This window comes from Eulemur rufifrons, chromosome 30, assembly GCF_041146395.1.
Source record: "Eulemur rufifrons isolate Redbay chromosome 30, OSU_ERuf_1, whole genome shotgun sequence".
NCBI classification, from domain to species: Eukaryota; Metazoa; Chordata; class Mammalia; order Primates; family Lemuridae; genus Eulemur; species Eulemur rufifrons.
In genome coordinates this window covers 61,106,287-61,124,749 of record NC_091012.1, presented here as the reverse complement: position 1 = coordinate 61,124,749, position 18,463 = coordinate 61,106,287, and the positions used below count along the sequence as shown (strand labels likewise).

The 18,463-nt window shown below is 45.5% G+C and overlaps 1 protein-coding gene across 1 annotated transcript; it reads right to left on the bottom strand.

Annotated features, from left to right (window-relative positions):
• Positions 1-16,046: 16,046 nt before the first annotated feature.
• Positions 16,047-17,505, bottom strand: KCNE5 (potassium voltage-gated channel subfamily E regulatory subunit 5). The gene has a single exon (XM_069464072.1). It carries the CDS (start codon positions 17,355-17,357, stop codon positions 16,929-16,931), a length of 429 nt encoding a protein of 142 aa, XP_069320173.1. The 5' UTR covers positions 17,358-17,505; the 3' UTR covers positions 16,047-16,928.
• Positions 17,506-18,463: the final 958 nt, after the last annotated feature.

Below are 18,463 nucleotides of genomic sequence, written 5' to 3'. Positions count from 1 at the left end.
GCTGAAGTATTTTGGGGGGAAAAAAGTGTACTGATATCAGCAACTTACTTTGAAGCTAAAGTAAATATAAGATACTTTAAAACACAAGGTGCGGCGGGGCGTGGTGGCTCACGCCTGTAATCCTAGCACTCTAGGAGGCCGAGGCGGGCGGATTGTTTGAGCTCAGGAGTTCAAGATCAGCCTGAGCAAGAGCAAGATCCCATCTCTACTAAAAATAGAAAAATTAGCCCGGCGTGGTAACACATGCCTGTAGTCCCAGCTACTCAAGAGGCTGAGGCAGGAGGATCACTTGAGCCGAGGAGTTTGAGGTTGCTGTGAGCTAGGCTGATGCCACGGCACTCTAGCCTGGGCAACAGAGTGAGACTCTACACACATACAGCTCTACACTCACTTATTTTCATTTAATCATTGATCTTGGGCATTTTCCCATAGCATTCTTTTTAATGTCCTATATAATATTCCATCATGGGTTCATACAATAATTTATTTAATGAATTTCTAGTAGAAGAAATTTTAGCTGCATATGAGAGGGGTTTTGTTGGTTGATTTTTTACAGTTACAAACTTGGAAGCAGTGGATATCTTTACACATATCTTTGTGTATTTATGTGAATACATCTGTGGGATAAATTGCTAGAAATGGAATTCCTGGGTTAAAAATATTGTGCCAGGTTGCACTTCCACCAATAGAGGATGAGAATGCTTGGGTCTCCACACCTTTACCAACACTAATTATTACTGATTTGTTTTAGTTTTTGTTAAGTCTGTTAAGTGAACTAAGATGAGTAATTGTTGATTGTTTTAATTATAATTTCCATATTAGTGAGGTTAAACATTGTTTTCTATTTATTGGCTCTTTGTATTTCTTCTTCTGTTAATTGTTAATTCATTCTTTTTGCCTTTTTTTGACAAGAGTCTCCCTCTGTGGCCCCAGCTATGGTGCCATGGTGTCATCATAGGTCACAGCAACCTCAAACTCCTGGGCTCAAGCGATCCTCCTGCCTCAGCCTCCTGAGTAGCTGAGTGCCAGCACGCCCAGCTAATTTTTCTATTTTTAGTAGAGACGGGGTCTCACTCTTGCTCAGGCTGGTCGAGAACTCCTGATCTTAAGTGATCCTCCTGCCTCAGTCTCCCAGAGTGCTAGGATTACAGGCATGAGCCATCATGCCTAGCCCCTTTTGCCCATTTTTTTCTGCTTTCTTTTTGATTTGTAAGAACTGTTTACTTTGTATAGTAAGGCCTTTGTAGTATGTGTTATAAATGTTTTCTTTTTTAAAATTTTCCTATAGTTTATCTTTAAAAGTGCTTATGGTAGAGATGCTTTCCATTTTCTATGTTTTTGCCACTTCTATGCCTTGCAGATGGCTTTTGTCATTCTCTACCTCCTGCCTTTCACATAACAGCCCTTTCAGATGGAGTAAGGGATGTGAAGTGGTCACATTAGTTGCCTCACAGTCACGTAGACGATGAAACTGGGATTTGAACCCAGGTCTCTCCACTCCTAGTCCAGTACCTTTTACATTACCAGAAAAGAGAAGAAAGAGTTATTTCCGTTTAAGAGAAAGAAACTTTCTTTTTCCACGCCTGCTGCTAAGCCTTGCTGCAGACTACACAACACACTATAATGATACACTATAGAGTCATGAAGACCGGTGAAGACCAATGACAACTGGGCCCTTCCTGCTGCCTCACGATCTTTTTGGTTTCCTAATTAGCTTGTTCAAACCTCCTCCACAATGACACTTTCAAACATCCTTCACTTTTTTCAAGCCTCTGATCATCATCTCTCACCTCCCTCCCTTTCTCATTTCACAGAGAAAATAGAACTTTTCAGGTGGGAATGCTCAACTTCCTACCCCACCACTCTTAAATTGTCTAAATAGGTAGGTCCCCATCTAATGCTCCCTCTCTCCTCCTGTCACAAAGGGGAGGGGAAGGAGTCCCACCCTTTGCCTTCCACTGGAGGACAGGCTCCAGCTGTGATCACCTTCTGCTTCCCATACCTTCACCTTTTCCCTCTCTACTCACTCTCCTATCAGCACTTAAACGTGCTCAAGCCTTTCCCTTCCTGAGAAACAAAAGGAAATACAAACATGCTTCTTTAAACCGTGGTCTTCCTTCAAGTAGCTCCTTCTAATTATGCAACTGTAAAAACAAAGACCCTGCTTTGGAGTGGAAAGGTCTAACATGCTGTGTATGTGGTGCCAAGTGGCTACAAACCTGTCTTAGAGGAAAGAGAAAAAATATTGCTTGCTATAGGGGAGGCAGGGCTGTTTGGGGGCAAATGAGCTTTTACCTGAAGAGAGAGGAGACTGACTCAGAAGACTGGCTGGCTCCTCTTCCCCCTCTGGCCCACTGAGCTAGGTTTAAGTCCCGCATGTGTGGAGAGTGGCCAGAAACCTACAGAAATTTTGTAAGCTTCTGGGTGAGCATTGAAGTCAGAGGCTGATGGAACCATTCACTTGCAACTTGATGACACTCTAGGCATAAGCAGGTCTGGCTTTGGGCCCTGCTGACCCAGTGTGGAAGAGAATTAGAGAAATGAAGGTTTGTCCTGACCATGACTCAGCTCTCCAGTGGCTCCCAGAGGAGCATCTGGTGTCAGGAAGATCCGTAGGGCATGGACACCATGCTCATGATGGCCACCCTCAGTAACAGTAGCCAATGTGGACAATGGATTCTGGAGTAGAAGAAAAAAGTCAGAGTAGTGAGTACAGCTGATAGATTGGTTTATAGGAACATGGGGGGCATCACTTTGGGGGATTCTCAGAATTAAGCAGGGGACTCTCTGAAGGGGCCGACTCCCCACCCGGAGCACCTGAGAGATTGGGAAGTATAGAAACTTGAGCATAGCTATAAAAGTGACCTAGAGTCACAGGCTGGAGGGGCCAGAAGGCCTTTGGCTCTTACAGAACCATGCACAATCACTCAGAGTGTCTCCAAAGGTAGAACTCACTCTTAGAGACATCCTTTCTTCCTTCCCAAAGGGTGGTCATTGCATACTGGACACGGCCCCAGCAGCCTGTTCCCCATAAGAGTGGACAAGATGAAAAGTAGAGTCTGCCACACTGTATTGGATTGGGGCCTGGGCTTAGAGGAGAAATGCTGCTTTTCTATAGATGGGTGAGAGCAGGCTTGTTGCACTGAAGCCTGGGACTCCACTCTGATCAGCTGACAGGGCTCAATGGTGGGCTTTCCTGAATCTGTGACAGAAACCACTTGTCCCCACTTCTCTTCTTCCAGACATTTTGCTGGAATTCCAGTTCTCTGCTGAAACAGACTCCCACTTAGAAAAACTCTGGTGATCGTTACCAGACACACACAGGCAGCAACGTAGCCATGGGAAAGCGTTCTTTCCCATTGGCAAACAGTTCTGAGGCTGACCTGTGTGGGGGAGCAGTAAAGGCTGTGGTTGTGGGCAATTACTCCAAAGACTCAAAGGGAAGGAGCAGAAGAACAAAGGCAGGGAGATAAAGAAATGGGGATGGTATAGAGAGGAAAAGTACAGAGGAGAAAGGAAATATTTCTTTCTATATACATTGCTTTTGGATGGAAGCTTTTAGGAGCCAGGGCCTACATGTTGTCCAGAGAGCACTGTTAGTTCTCTGTAGCTCTGTAGGGTGAGCACTGAAGTTAGTTGGCAGCCCCAGCAGATGGGCATCATGACGGCCACTGTATGACTTGAGCACTGATGGACTTTTCCCTGGGAAAATTGTGTCTCTGATAAACTCCTGTTGATCTTCAACGTAGAAATCTCAAATAACCACAAGTCTGTCTTTAGGTCATCACACACTAAAGTTTGAGGAGAAGCAGGTGGCAGGGAAAACTTTTTTTTTTTTTTGAGACAGAGTCTCACTCTGTTGCCTGGACTAGAGTGCTGTGGCGTCAGCCTAGCTCACAGCAACCTCAAACTCCTGGGCTCAAGTGATCCTCCTGCCTCAGCCTCCCGAGTAGCTGGGACTACAGGCATGCGCCACCATGCCCTGCTTATTTTTTCTATATATATTTTAGTTGTCCAGCTAATTTATTTCTATTTTTAGTAGAGACGGGGTCTCACTCTTGCTCAGGCTGGTCTCGAACTCCTGAGCTCAAACGATCCACCCACCTCGGCCTCCCAGAGTGGTAGGATTACAGGCGTTAGCCACCGCGCCCGGCCAGGGAAGATATTTTTTCAAAAAATTAAAGCAACTTTCAAGGAATGACTCAGTATCAGTGCAGATTCTAGACTTTTTTTTACAGATTGTAGAGATACACACCTGAACAATAGATGCTTCTGACCTCTGTGGTCTTGTAAAATCCTTAAATGCATTGCAAATCCTGAAGGAAAAAATCAGTAATGCTTAGGAGAGTTTTGGCATTGCATGTATTGCATCATATTCTTGTTTTTTTTTTAAGATGTAATATTTACATGGTATTTTTGTAGGCTTTCAAATGAGAGAGAGAGAAGGAGGAGGAGGAGAAGGAAGAGGAGGAGGAGGAGGAGAAGGAGGAGAAGGAGGAAGGGATTTTCTCATCTTACAAGTGGACAATCTCCTTAAACATCTAACACCAAGAAGCTTTAGGCTTTTATTTGCTTCCTTGGGTGCTTAGAGAAACCAGGCCAGGGAGTGGCTGTGATTAGTCATTTCTCCTTCAAAGGGAAGCTCTGGTTCTCTACCTAGTCACCCACATACAGAGTTTACATGAGCTCTACTCATTTCACTGTACAGGGAGGTAATAAGTTGAAGAGCCATCTATATTAAGCTGCTCTGGTTTGAGTTTAACCTCCATGATTTGGCTCTAGTCTGAGGTGATCCCAGGGGGACTGCTCCTATTGACAGCAGTTGGCAACTTTAGTCCAGTAAGCACTGATCTCAAAGACCCTGAGGGGTCTGGGTTCCAGAGTTTCCTGGATACTCAAGATCACTGAAGTACATTCATTGGCATTTATTGAGCAACTAAATTAAACAATAGCTAACACTGTGTATTTTACATACATCATCTCATTTCCCATCCCTCTGAGGTAGGTAGGTCCTGTTATAATTATGGGGAAACTGAGGCTCTAAGAAGTTAAATCTCTTACCCAAGGTCACTGAGCAAGTAGGTGTTAGAACAGAACGTCTGATCTGTCTGTCTGATCTAAGATGCTACGCTGATTCCTTCCAAAGATTTGGCAGTGAATAATCTTTCTCCTTTATTTCATTTGCAGCATTCTCCAAAGAATAGTCCACATTACCTGCTTTCTGTTCCTACCACCAACTTATTCCTTAAGCCTTTCCCTCTGGTTTGCACTGTTCCCCACTAACCAGCCATCTGGAAGGCAACCAGTAACAATCACCAGCAAATCAAATGTCTACTTCTCAACCTTCAGTTGCGGCACATCTGCAGGATCCAACACTCCCTCCTTGAAACTCTCTTCTCCTTTGACCTCTGCAATTTTTCCACTTTCCTGCTACCTTCCTTATCTGTCCTTCTCTGTCTTCTTCAGTAGATTTCTCTGATGCCTTCCTCTGTAGATGTGAATTTTCCTCAAGGCTCTACCCTGCACCTTACCTCCATTTTCCTAGATGAAATGCCTCAGTGAGAGGCAGCTTAGCATAATGGCTCTGAGCACTGGCTCTAAAGTCAGTCTGACTGAATTTCAATCCCCCTCATCATATGCTAGTAACTTTGGCAAGCTTCTCTATGCTTCTGTTTGCTCATCTGTAACATGAGGATTCATTGAGATCATGTATATAAAGCACTTGGACCAGTGTCTGACAAATAGTGTGCCTCATGCAAATGTTTGCTCTTATTAATATATAAGCTGGGCCCGCAGGCCCTAACTTTCACCCATACCCCAGATCCACTCCAACTGGTTGCTTCATATGCCCCCCTGAAGGTCTCTAGAAACTCACCATGTTCATAACTGCCTTTATGTCGCCTCCATTTCTACCCTTGAAAGATCCCACTTTTTATTAATATTTACTCATCTCTGTTAGATATCACCACTGTTCCCAACAGCATGCTGTCAAAACCTAATGAGCTTAACCCTTTCCTCTTGCTCACCATCTATATTTTATTGGTTGTATAGCTCTGCTAGTTCTACCTTTTAACATTCTTCAATCTGGATGACAAAAATGTTTTGGAATTGATACTTGCGATTGTTGCACACCATGCAAATACACTAAATGCCATTGAATTGTATACTTTAAAATGGTTCTAATGGTAATTTTTATGTGTATTTGATCACAATAAAAGGAATCTATGTCTCTCCAAGTCTTTTGCCACCACTAGGCCACTGTCATCTCTCCTCTGGAATACCGTCTTAGCCTCCTAACTGATCTTTTATGTTTCTGCCTTTGCTTACCCACAGAGATACTGATCCAGGAGCTCTGAGGATAGAGCCTGAGAATCTTCCCTATTAACAGGCACCCCAGGGAGTGCTTGCTAAAGTTTGGGAACCACTGCCTACAGGATGAAGTTCAAACTCCCTAGTCTGGCAAGATCCTTCATGTCTTCCCCTTACTGTGTCTCTCTTCCTCTTTACTTTTTCTTTATAATTGCTTTATATTTTTGCCAAGGATAACAATTTTCCATGAACTGAGGAGTAGGATTAAGATAACCATCTGAACTTCAGGGAAGAGGAGGTGGGGAGAGAGAATGAGAGAGAGAGGGAAAATGAGAGCTCTGGATTTAGACTTCAGCTCAAATCCTAGCTCCACCACTTACTAGCTATATCACTCAAAGTAAATTACTTAAACCTCTCTGATCTTTAGTCTCTTTGGTCATTTAAATAAAATAGTACTACCCTCCAATCTTGCTGTGAAGATTAAATTAGATAACAATGCAAAGTGCTTAGTATTTATGTATTTGCAATATTTTTATTTAAAAAAATTAATGAGTTTTTAAGCTTGGGGGGAAAAAAGAAATGATACATGTTAATGACATAGTTTTTCAATAAAAGTCAGAGTTCCTCTCAGTGCTTAGCCCAGTGTGTGGCCCATATCGAGGGCTAAGTACATTTTATTCTTCACTCTTGTTAATATCATTAAAATTGGGGCTAGGATCAAGCACACCGCAGCGAGCTTAACCTTGGCAAGGTGAAGCAGCACATCTTCCTGAGAGCCGGAAGCATTTGAGATGGCTGTGTGGGGATGGCTCAGATGCAAGCCAGAGAAGCTCCTGTCAGTTGGCCTCAATCTTCTCGGTAATGAAGGAGGTGAAGTCATCTCCTGAGAATGAGGGGGAGGGCTGGGGCTGGGGGCTTGAGGAGAGGGCAGGAAGTTTGGAGCAGCTGCTGTAGGGAATGTGATAGGGAGTCAGCAAGCGAGGAATGAACGGATTGTTGAACAGCCAGAGGGGCCAGCTTAGGGGAGAGAGCACGCATTGGCAGGGAACCCGATGAGCAGGGTTTCTACAACAAGCCAAGAGTGGAAACAGAAGGGGTCACTCAGGGCTGCAGATTGGAAAGGCAGGAATGGGACAAAGGGTAAGGAAGTGAAGGATTCGAGGATGGGCATAGGAATAGTAGAACTGTCCATAGACCTGGACTAAATAGGAAAATTCATTTATTCCTTCAACAGATATTTAACCATCACATATTTTATAGATATTATACAAGTGCCTGGGCATGACGGATGCTGCAAAGAACCATACACACAAAATCCCTGCATTTGACTTAAGTTTGCACAAAGACTTGCATGCAAATGCTTATTGAAGCTTTATTCATAACTGTGAAAAACTGGAAACAACCCAGATATTCTTCAACAGGTGAATGGATAAACAAACTGTGATACATTCCCGCAATGACTAAGCAATAAGAAGAAATGAACTATTGATACGTGCAACAATATAGATGAATCTCAAAATCAGTGTGCTGAGTGAAAGAAGTACCTACTGCATGATTGCATTTGTATAAAATTGTAGAATATGCAAATTAATCGATCACAACAAAAAGCAGATCATTGATTGTTGGGCCAGCAGGAGGGAGGCACAAAAGATCACAAGAAAACTTTTGGGGGTGATGGATAGGTTCATTATCTTGATTTTGGTGATGATCAGACAGGTATATACATGTGCCAAAACCCATCATATCATACACTTTAAATGTATATGCTTTTTGTATATCAATTATATTAATACCTTTTAAAAAGTTATAAGGGCAGGCCTCTAAAACTTGCTTGGGTGAGGCAAAGTCATAAAATGTAACCAGAAGATATTTGCATTTCAGTGTTTATTGCAGCATTATTCACAATGGCTAAATTATGGAATCAACTTAAGGGTTTATCAAGGGACGAATGGATAAAAATGATGTGGTGTATGTACACAAAGGAATATTATTTAGTCATGAAAAAGAAGGAAATTTTGTCATTTGCAGAAACATGGATAGATCTGGAGGACATTATTTTAAGTGAAATAAACCAAGCACAGAAAGACAAATATTTCATTTTCACACTCAAATACGGGACCTAAAAAAAATTGATCTCAAGGAAGTGGCGAATAGAATGGTGGCTACTAGAGATTGGCCAGGGTGGTGGGATGGGGTAATGAAGAGATGTTGGTGAAGGGGTAATTCTGTTAAATAGAAGAAAGAAGCTCTGATGTTCAGTGGTACAAAGGGGCAACTATAGTTGACGATAATTTACTGTATTTCAGAATAGCTAGAAGTTTTCAAATGCTCCCAACATAAAACAATGATGAATGTTTCAGGCAAATGAGCATATGTAACATGATCCTTTTTAAAATAAAAAAAAGTTGTAAAAATAAATACAAATTTTTTTTTAATTAACCTTAAAAAATCCCTATCTTCATGGAACTTACAGCCTACATGGGAAAGACTGACAATAAACTAGTATTAATAAGTAAACAAACCTGATAATTTTAGACAGTGCTTCCTATTGTGAAGTAAATATATATGGCAATGCAATAGAGAATAGTGTGGGAGTGGGAGAAAGGAGCACCTATAGCTAGGATGGTCAAGGCAGGCCTCTGAGGAAGTGGCATTTGAGCGGAGACCTGGATGATGAGAAGGAAATAGCCATAAGATATGGAAGAACATTCCAGGCAGAGGAAATAGTACATACAAAGGCTTTAAGGCAGAAAAGAGCTTGAAGTGTTCAAGGAATAGTAAAAAGATGAGTGTAACTTGAGTTTAGTTAGCAAGGGAGAAAGAGTGTCAGGAGACGAGATTTAGAGAAGTTGGCAAAGGTCAGATCACAAGGGGCCATACAGACCCTGGTAAGGAGTTGGGAATGTATTCTATAATAATTGGATGGGTAATCCAATGGAGGGCCTTAAATGGAGAAGGGAGGGACATGATCTGCTTTATGCTTTAACATTGCTCTGGATGTTGTGTAAAGAACTGACTGTGGGGGCGCACTGGTAAAGGCAGGAAGACCAATAGGAAGTGTTGTTCTAGGCCAGTAAGAAATGATGGGGATATAGATTGGGGGTGGGGGGTGGAAGTGGAGATTGTGAGAAGTGGTCATATGTAGAATTCCTTTTGGAGACAGAACAGAAAGGATTTGGCTCCTAGATTGGATGTGACAGGGTGAGGGAAAGAGCAAAATCCCTATGACTCCCTTTATAGCATAAGCAACTTGGGCAGTTGGTGCTTTTACAGAAACGGATGCTATCAGGAAGTGAGGGTAATTTTATGATTGGGTATTTTAATAAATCTCATCTAGAAGGAGGAAAGGCTACAGGAGACTAAAGCTGTCATTTGTATAGATGTATTAGTTGCTCAAATTAGCTGGGGAAGGATGATGTTTGGCATTTTGCAGGTTTCACCATAACCTTGTTTTAGTCTGTACTTATATAACATTGTGAAATGGTTTTGTTTGTCTCACTTTATCATGGCCACAAGGATATATATATAGTCTTGCCATTGGATTTGTCTGATATTGGTGTTCTGTGAAATTGTTTATGTCCGACTAGTGAATAACATGGCCTAGCAGTGAACACCAGGCCAACTTCTAACAAGAGTGAGGCCTAGATGTAAATGTTAGATCTGTTCTCAGATGCCAGGAGTTGCTTTTTCTTTCCCTTATGGAAGAGAAAATCTGGGGGAAAGGAACTCAAAAACTCTGATTTGGACGTGTTAACTTTGAGACAGGTTTAGATATCCTAGTAGAGATATTAAGTCAGATATGCAAGTCTGGAGCTCAGAGTAGGGGTTTCAAGGGATAAAAATATTACTTTGGAAGTCATCGTTGTAAAGATGGTATTTATATGTGAGGATGATATTTAGCATGCCGGGGCTAGTCGACATCACCAATGGAGAGAGAGTAAGAAGGAAAGGAAAGTAGGTCCCAGGATGGAGCCATGGGCAGTTCAACATTGAGACATTGAGGAGATGAGGAGGAACCAGGAACAGACACTGAGAAGTAAGAAGACTGATGAAGAAGAAGGCAATCCAGAAGACTGAGGCATTAAGGAATTCAAGAGAAAAGTTTCAAAGAAGGAGTCATCAACTGCACTAAATGCTGCTAAGCAATCACGAAGAATGAAGACAGAAAATCGAATGTTAGGTTTGGCAACATGCAGGTCATGGGTGACCATGGCAAAGCAGTTTCCTTGGTTTGGTGGAGGTGAACACCTTATTGCAATGGACTGAAGTAAGATTGGAAAGTGAGGAAGCAGAGCCAGAGTGTAGACCATTGATTTAAGGAGTTTTACTCAAAAAGAGAGAAGAAGGGCCAAGCATGGTGGCTCATGCATGTAATCCCAATACTTTGGGAGGCTGAGATGGGAGGATTATTTGAGGCTAGGAGTTCAAGACCAGCCTGGACAACATAGTCAGACCCCATCTCCACGGGAAAAAAAAAAGCTGGGCGTGGTGGCGTGCACCCGTATCCCAGCTCTTTGGGAGGCTGAGGCAGGAGGATCACTTTAGCCCAGGAGTTTGAGGCTGCAGTGAGGTATGATGATGCCACTGCACTCTAGCCCAGGCGACAGAGTGAGACTCTATCAAAAAAAAAAGTGAGGCTGGGGGGCAGGGGCAGAGAAGAGGAATGAGACCATATCTGGAGGGGGAAGAAGGGCAAGAGAGTTATTTTTAAGGTGAGCAAGTCTGATGTGTTTTGTATGCTAACAGGAATGAGACAAATGGAGCCAGAAGGCGGCAGACAGCCCTGAAGAACAGGGGGTAGTGGTGGAGTGATTGGAAGTCAAGATAAGAGGGAAGTACAGAATGGTAGCTACCATTACCGACTCCTTCCCCTGGGCCAGGCACTATGGTAACTCCTCGATCTTCACAGCGACCCTGGGGAGGCAGGCACTATTTATTAAATCCATTTTACAGAGGAGGAAAGGAGGCTTGGAGAAGATTAGGTAACTACTGATGTCCCTCAGCTAGTGAAAGACAGACCGTAGATTTGGACCCAGGCAGTCTGGTGCTAAAGCCTACACCCTGTGCCCTACACTCTTCTACTTTAGTAGGTGATTGAGAAAGGCAAAAGTGGGGGCTTTTGAACTAACCAGGCCCCTGGACTTGCTAGAGGGAAGGCCCAAACTTCCAAGAAATGGTGCCAGTTACTCAGGACACAGGATGGAGACTAACCCAGCTGATTCCAGAGCAGCCACCTCCAAGCAGGGCTTATCATTTGGCTATGGCCCCGGTTAGGTACTGACTTGTAGATAGATGTCAGGAAAATGATGACAATTTCATCCTTGCAATCCTCAGGGGACCCATCTAGTATTTCACCCCTCAGTCCTCTCAGCCATTCCTCTCTGGGTCCTGTTTGCTAAGGTTGCCTTCCAGTGGACAGACCACTAACTGGGGAGCAGGCCGAGGGCTTCTCTCCCCTTCCAGCTGCCCCAGTTACTCCCATCTTCACTCCCCATCTCATCCCCCACCCTAGGAAACTCGCATGAAAATGCAGGTGCCCTCCTAGATGGCTGAAGTTTACAGTCTTCCAAACTCCACCAGAAACAGTGGGAATAAAGAAAAAAACAAGGTTCTGTCCTTGAGGAGCTTATCACAATGCTGTGACTGCCAAGGCCAGGCTTACTTGTATCAAATTTGAGTGCCTTAGGACAAGCCCCTCTTTGTACCTCTCTCCCTCACCCAGTGTCTGAAAGCCATCATTAAAGATGCATTTCTTGTATCCTTGCTGGGACGAATAACAGATTAGATGCAAATGAATAAGATTGTTAGATTTTGGAAGTCAGGAAGGAACAGTTTTGGGATACTGGGACCGAGGGGTGAGGGAAGCTTGGAACAGGAAGGGGAAAACTGAGATAAATACCAATCCCATAGCTTCACCAGGGCTTGGCCTGACCACAGGGTGCCTCGGGAAGTGCCCTAGGAGAGGAGCATGGAAATTAATAGGTCCCTTGTCTCCATTGTTTCCCTTACCAGGCCCGCTTGGAACTGCAGCCCCTACTAGAGCACAACTAGATCCTAAACAGAGTTAAGAGAAGGCCCCCTGTCCTTCCAGGCACCTGAGGTGTTTTCATGAATAGACATCTTGTGGGTCAGATGTGTGGGAATTCAGTAAATTTGTACTGCAATCCAATCATTCACGGCCCCCCGAGTCCTCCCCAGGGTTCCCGGAGCATCTGGCAGTAAAAGTAGAATGTGAATTGAGAAGTTGTGGGAAGCACAGCACATCTCTCAGTACCCTCCCCAACGTATGTAGACATTTCTAGGTATCTCTCCTTCCAGATTCCACTGAACCCCACAACTAGAGTTTCTTTCCTTGGGTTTCACCTTTATGTTGGCCAAAGTGACCTGTTATAAAATGTGGATACCCCTGGGGGTGTCATCTGAAGCAGTGATCAAGCTCTGCCACTTCTATATAAAGCAACGTAGCTATTTTGCCTTTCTCTCTGAGTTAAAAGGGCCCTGTGGCATAAGGCGAGTATACTGAACACTACGGAGCTGTACACTTTAAAAAAAAAAAGCGGCTAAGATGGTCAGTTTTACATTAAGTGTATTTTACCACACTTTTAAAAAAGTGTATCTGACGTATCCCCCATCTGCTCTGCTGCACTCTCTTCAGAGGAAGGGGCACAGGCCACAGCTTTGACTTTGACTCTCTCCTCCTTCAAAACACAGTCAGTGGGGGACGGGTTGGGGCCACCTGGTCCCATGCTCCGAGATCTAGCGCAGAAGGAGGATTTACCTTGATCACATTACTTGTCTTCCTGGATAGCCTGCAGGTTGTGTTAAATGACAAAAGGGCTGAAAAGTAACTTCCCATCCAACTTGTTCTCCCAAGGCCATTCTTGATGAGTGGCTCAAGTTCACCTAGTTTGGCTGTTGACCAATCTAGTCTACTGACCTCTGGTGGTCCCCAGTCATGCTCCCTTACAGCTCCTGATGCTTGTCCTTCTCTTATGCCCTGTACCAATCCCTGAGAATCTGGGTCTTCGAAAGTCTAGACTCCAGTCCTGGGGGAGACCAGTGAATAAAGTATTGCTGGCATACTTTTCTAAAGGTCACTGTGGGCCTTAAGGTAAAGGGGAGAAGAGTAGGATGGTGAGGAAGTTATGCACAGTTTCCTAGTCAGCCAAGATTCTGCACATGGGGGAGACAGGCTCAGAAATCTTAGAGCTCGTGGCAAAGTATCAGCAATCCTCTTCTTTGAGCAATAAGAGTAGCATCTACATAATAGAGAATTTTCTCTTTCTCCTGCCTCCTCTATGCAGCTGCCAAGGGCATTCCCCCAAGGAAGGAAAAGGAAAATACAAACTTAACACCTTATACTTCTATAGCAGCTATACTTCTCCTGGCCCTTTCCCATACATTATCTCACTTGAGCCTCAAATCCCCACAGCTGTGGAGACTAGGGCCCAAAGAGGTGAAGCAGCTCACCGTGAGAAACAAAGCTCGTTAATTGGCAAAGCCAGGGCTGGACCCCAGTCCTCCTGATTTCTTGTCCTGTGCTCACTCCACAACATCGTGGTGCATTTGCTTTAGCTGCCAGGCAAGATTGTTTGGAAAGCAGCCCAGTCCCGTTTCTCTGTTGTTACAAGTTATATGCAGATCTTGGGTTTATAAAAGCCATGGCAAACTGAAAAGGAGAAGATGGTACCTACAAACAAATGAAAGACTCCATTTATGTCCCGCTAGAAAAGTATAATCGACAACATAGAAATATGTCTGTAATGGAAGAAAAGTTTCCGTTTATTTTTGTAATGCCGATGAGCACTTCCAGACATTGGAACTCAAAACATCTCCTAGTGTCTCTTTGTTGAAAGCCTCAGGTTACAAGTAGGGAAGCCAGGGTCTTGTGCTTCATTGTTGTCATGGAGCAAAGATATGAACCTGAATTGGAACAGGATCTGCTTATGCAAAGGGGAGAAATAGACGGCTGGGTGGGGTGAAAAAAGAATCGCTCTAAATTATTAGAATGTTTAAGGTCTTTGAAATCATCTTAAGGACAAGGCTAACATTTTGCCCAATTTGTACAGTCAGCTCATGCTATTCGGGGCTACATTATCAAAACTAGGGGTTGGCCAAGCATCTAGTTTTTCTTTCTTCTATCTTTTGCTGACCGGCAATACGATCACTTCAATGTTGACACCCCCGCTGGCTAGTAGAAAGTTGAGTGTCCAGACTTCTGGGAAACTTCATTATCTGGGACACAGTCGCAACCCTGAAAGTGTTTGAAAAAAGCAGCTGGGCAGTAAAACAAATGGCTCTCCCCAGACCAGTGCACTTTTCTCACAGGGAGAGTTGTATAGCTATTCTTGCTACATGTTCTTCATGGGTACTCTCAGTCATCACTAAAAAAAAAAAGGTTAACATGTTTTTAAAAGCAGGAATATTTTGCCATGGGATTTGTTTCCCACACCTGGCACATTAATACTTATCATGGGAATTATCCCAACTGCTCCCAGCTTCCTTTATTTTATTTTTGGCAATGTACTCTTTTAAATATCTATCGAAAACATGGTACAAATGTGTTTACGAAGTTTCAACACTTAAAGCCCTGATTAAGCTTCATTATCAAAATAACCTTGTGAATCCCATCATGCCTGATAAATGAGCCATGTTGCATTAAAAACACAGGGCTGGGGACTGCCCCCCCATGTCCCCCAAATCTCTGTATATTGTGCCCCCCTCCACACCCCTCTCAGCCTCCCTGCCTGGCTGAGATGGCTCTCACAGCATCCCTTCTCTTTCTGCCATTGTCTTGAACTACTCCCCCATCCCTGGCCCCCCAACTTCAAGGAGAGGGCTGGAACTAGAACTGGAGAGGTGCCAACGGGGCAAGGCCAGTATAGCTTCAAGAAGTGAATCCTGGGAATGAAAGTAAGTTCATTTAACTTATTAATAGCTCCAGTAAAATGCCAGATGGGCTGGAAGGTCAAACCCGATCCCTTGAATGAGGTTTATATATTATCAATGCATTTAAGTGACTGGTAATATCTTTGTCCTGCTATTACTGAGAAACCAGCTGCATTTAAGCAAATTTGCTTACTTCTAAGAGGTAACTTTATGTGTGTTTGATGAAACCCAAACAGCCATCATCAGGTATAAGCATTTCAGCCCTAAGGAAGCAACTTTCTGACAATCTTCTTAAGACAAGGAAAATAAATGAATAAACACACACCTCTAACTTTACCCAGGATTGTTAAGATTGCTCAGTTCAAGCATCTTCCTTCTGACTTAAGATTTACACTACCCAGTGGCTTCCTTGTCTTTTAATAAACCACTTTTTTGAGTCATTAAGGTGGCTTCTAAAAACTAGCTTTGATAATAGCTAAAAGTGATAGGCCTGAGAGGTTGTTTTCCCACCCCCCCCCAAGGTACATCCTGAAAAACTACAAAAGGAAAGTGGGAAATCATTATTTAGCCCTGTGATATTTGAAAGTGCTTCAGAATTAAGAAATAAAGGAGGAGGAAGTAAAAAAGCATGTATAACTTTTGAAACACTTCACAAAACAACCCACTTTGCCATATAAACGTTTTCTTCCCCCACAATCACACCTATTGAATTGGAACTGGATAAATCGATACAGATATCATAACAACCCAATCTCCAAATCGAAACATCATTTCCAAAAGTGAAAATAATTTCTTCTGTATATGTTATTGGGTCTCAAGGCTGGGGTCTTTGACAAAAGAGTCTTAGGTTACTGTTTAAACAATCTTTATTACCTGCCTCTGACATTCCCCAGGGTTACAGAGCAGGGGACATCGGAGCCTCGTGTTCCATGGATGGAGCAGACACTGTGATAACAACTGAATCAGTTTAGAAGAGGAATTTGGAAGTATTGGGGTGATACACCCAGTAATGTTTACCCACAGCAGAAGATGGCAAAGCTACTAGAAAAATCAGGCAAGTTACCTTTGGGATGACAACTGAGGAGACAAGGAAACCATACAGTTGGGTTCATAGATCTTCCCCCTGCTGAGCTTCCCCGCCCCCCTTCAGTCCCCATTAAATCCATTCTATCCCACAGACTGGTCCTAGTGTCCTGCTAGCTCTCTGCTGAAAGAGAGAGGGAGAGAAAAGATGTCTAAGGTCTCTTCATTTTCTTTGTCTCTGTCCCTAAGGCAACGGGAAGCTGGAGCTGCTGCAGCCGGCCTGGCAGTGATGGCAAAGCCCGTTGGCTCTGCAGAGTGAGAGGTCCCTGGCAGCCCCTGGAGCAGCTGCCAGTTAGACGGCCCAGAGTTCTGATAGACTTCATTGCTTCAGTTCAATGCCAAGTGTTGGACGTGTTGGATTCAGTTCCCAGAGGCCTGGAGCATAGTGTCAGGGCTGTCTGAAGACAAGAGAGCAGAGGCAGTTTAGTGCAGTTGGATGTGCGGGGTGGGGGTGAGGAGGGAGAAAGTGGCCAGGAGAGGGGAGGGTGGTGCTTCTCCTTCCAGGGGCTTCCAGACAAGATCTCCTGGCCTCTCTTCATTGTCTGAGCCTTAGGTGAGGCGAACCCTGGAAGGGGAGGAAAGGGCAGGAGCCACACCCAGGGCTAAGCGAGAAGAGGAGGACGCGAGAGCAAGCAGGGGCTGTGGTTCTAGACCCGCTCGGCGCCCTGGGCGAGGACAGGCAGCCCCCCGGGGGCGAGCTGGCGGCGGCCTTCAGCCGGGGAGCCCGCGGCAGTCTCAGCGTCAGCGGCCGGGACGCCTCCCGGGGCCCATTCGTGCTCGGTGCGGGCCTGGGGCGGCTCGTCCTTGGCCTCGACCAGCTTGCGGGAGCGGGTGTAGGCCAGGATGAGGCCTCCGGCCAGGCAGGCATAGAAGATCATGATGAGCAGGATATAGAGATAGGCGTCGTCGCCCTTGGCGTTGGTCACCTCGCGGCCCATGAAGGGGTCAGGCACGACCCCCATGCCCATGCTCGGGCCGGCGCCGGCGCCCAGGCTGCTGGCGTTGCCCCGATGGTGCAGCTCGAGCAGCAGGCGGCTCAGAAGGGTTCGCAGCCGCTGGCTCTCGCTGCAGTTCATGGCTGTCGGGGAGTGACACGGTGGTTCCAGGACGCTGCTGACCTTTCCCCCGCAGCGAGGGGAAGCGAGCGAGCAGGCCGGCAGGCGGGCAGAGCGCGGCGACGGCGACGGTGGCGGCACCCGGCTCTCGGGCGGGCGCGCAGTGGCTGGGGGCGCCGGCCGCGGGCCTCCTTATCCCCTCACCCGCGTCCTCCTCCCCTTCCCCACCACGCCCCCTCGGGCCCGCGGCCGCCTCTTCCCAGGCTCTGGCTGTCTCGCCGCTCCGGGGAAAGGGGACAGCTGGTGGGGGGAGGAGAAGGGGACAAGGGAGGGGGCGAGGCCAGGGGAGGGGCAGAGGGGGCGGGGGCGAGGAATGCGCGAGGCCACAGGCAGCAGAGGCTGGCGGGGCAGTTTGCTGGGGCCAAGCCTGGACCATGGGCTGCGGAAGAGAATTCCTTCCAAGTTCTGGCCACCTGCCCTGCAGGCCCAGCTTTGGCCCTGATACAGCATCTGGTCCCCCAAGACGGGCCCTGCCCCGGGGCGCTCAAGCAGACCACAGACGCCTTCCGGCAGCTGTCCCGTAACATGGCAACCGAGACCCCTTGTCCACATCTTAAGGGAGTTACTCCCCTAGACAAGGACCCCGGCCTTTCTAGTTCTCATTCCCTTACCCCACCCCCACCCCGTCCCAGGAAAGCATCTTATTCAGATGTTCAAGCCGAATTCAGTGACTGAGTGGTCAGGTACTTGCTATAAGGCCAAGGCAAAGTAGGACTCCCAGCTTGTCCAAAATGGTTTCTGAGGATATACCGGCCTCCTTGGAAGTACCTGTGCTCTAATCTCCTATAACGCTTTTCCAGGGGGGCACACATCTTAGCCTGTGAGCGTACCATCCATGATGTGGCCCTGTTTCCCTTGGGTAAACCATCTTACCAGAAGTGAAACCAAGTTCTTCCACTAAGAGGAGCATGCACATTAAAAGGCCCATTGACTACACTGTCTAGATGTCTTAGGATCTGAAAAGTACCAGTTCTAGAGAATATGCTCACTCCACTCCCAGTTAGGCCAGTGCACAGGTATGTGCCCCTCCAGGGCTTGGTAAGAGATCTAGGCCATGATGGCTTGTG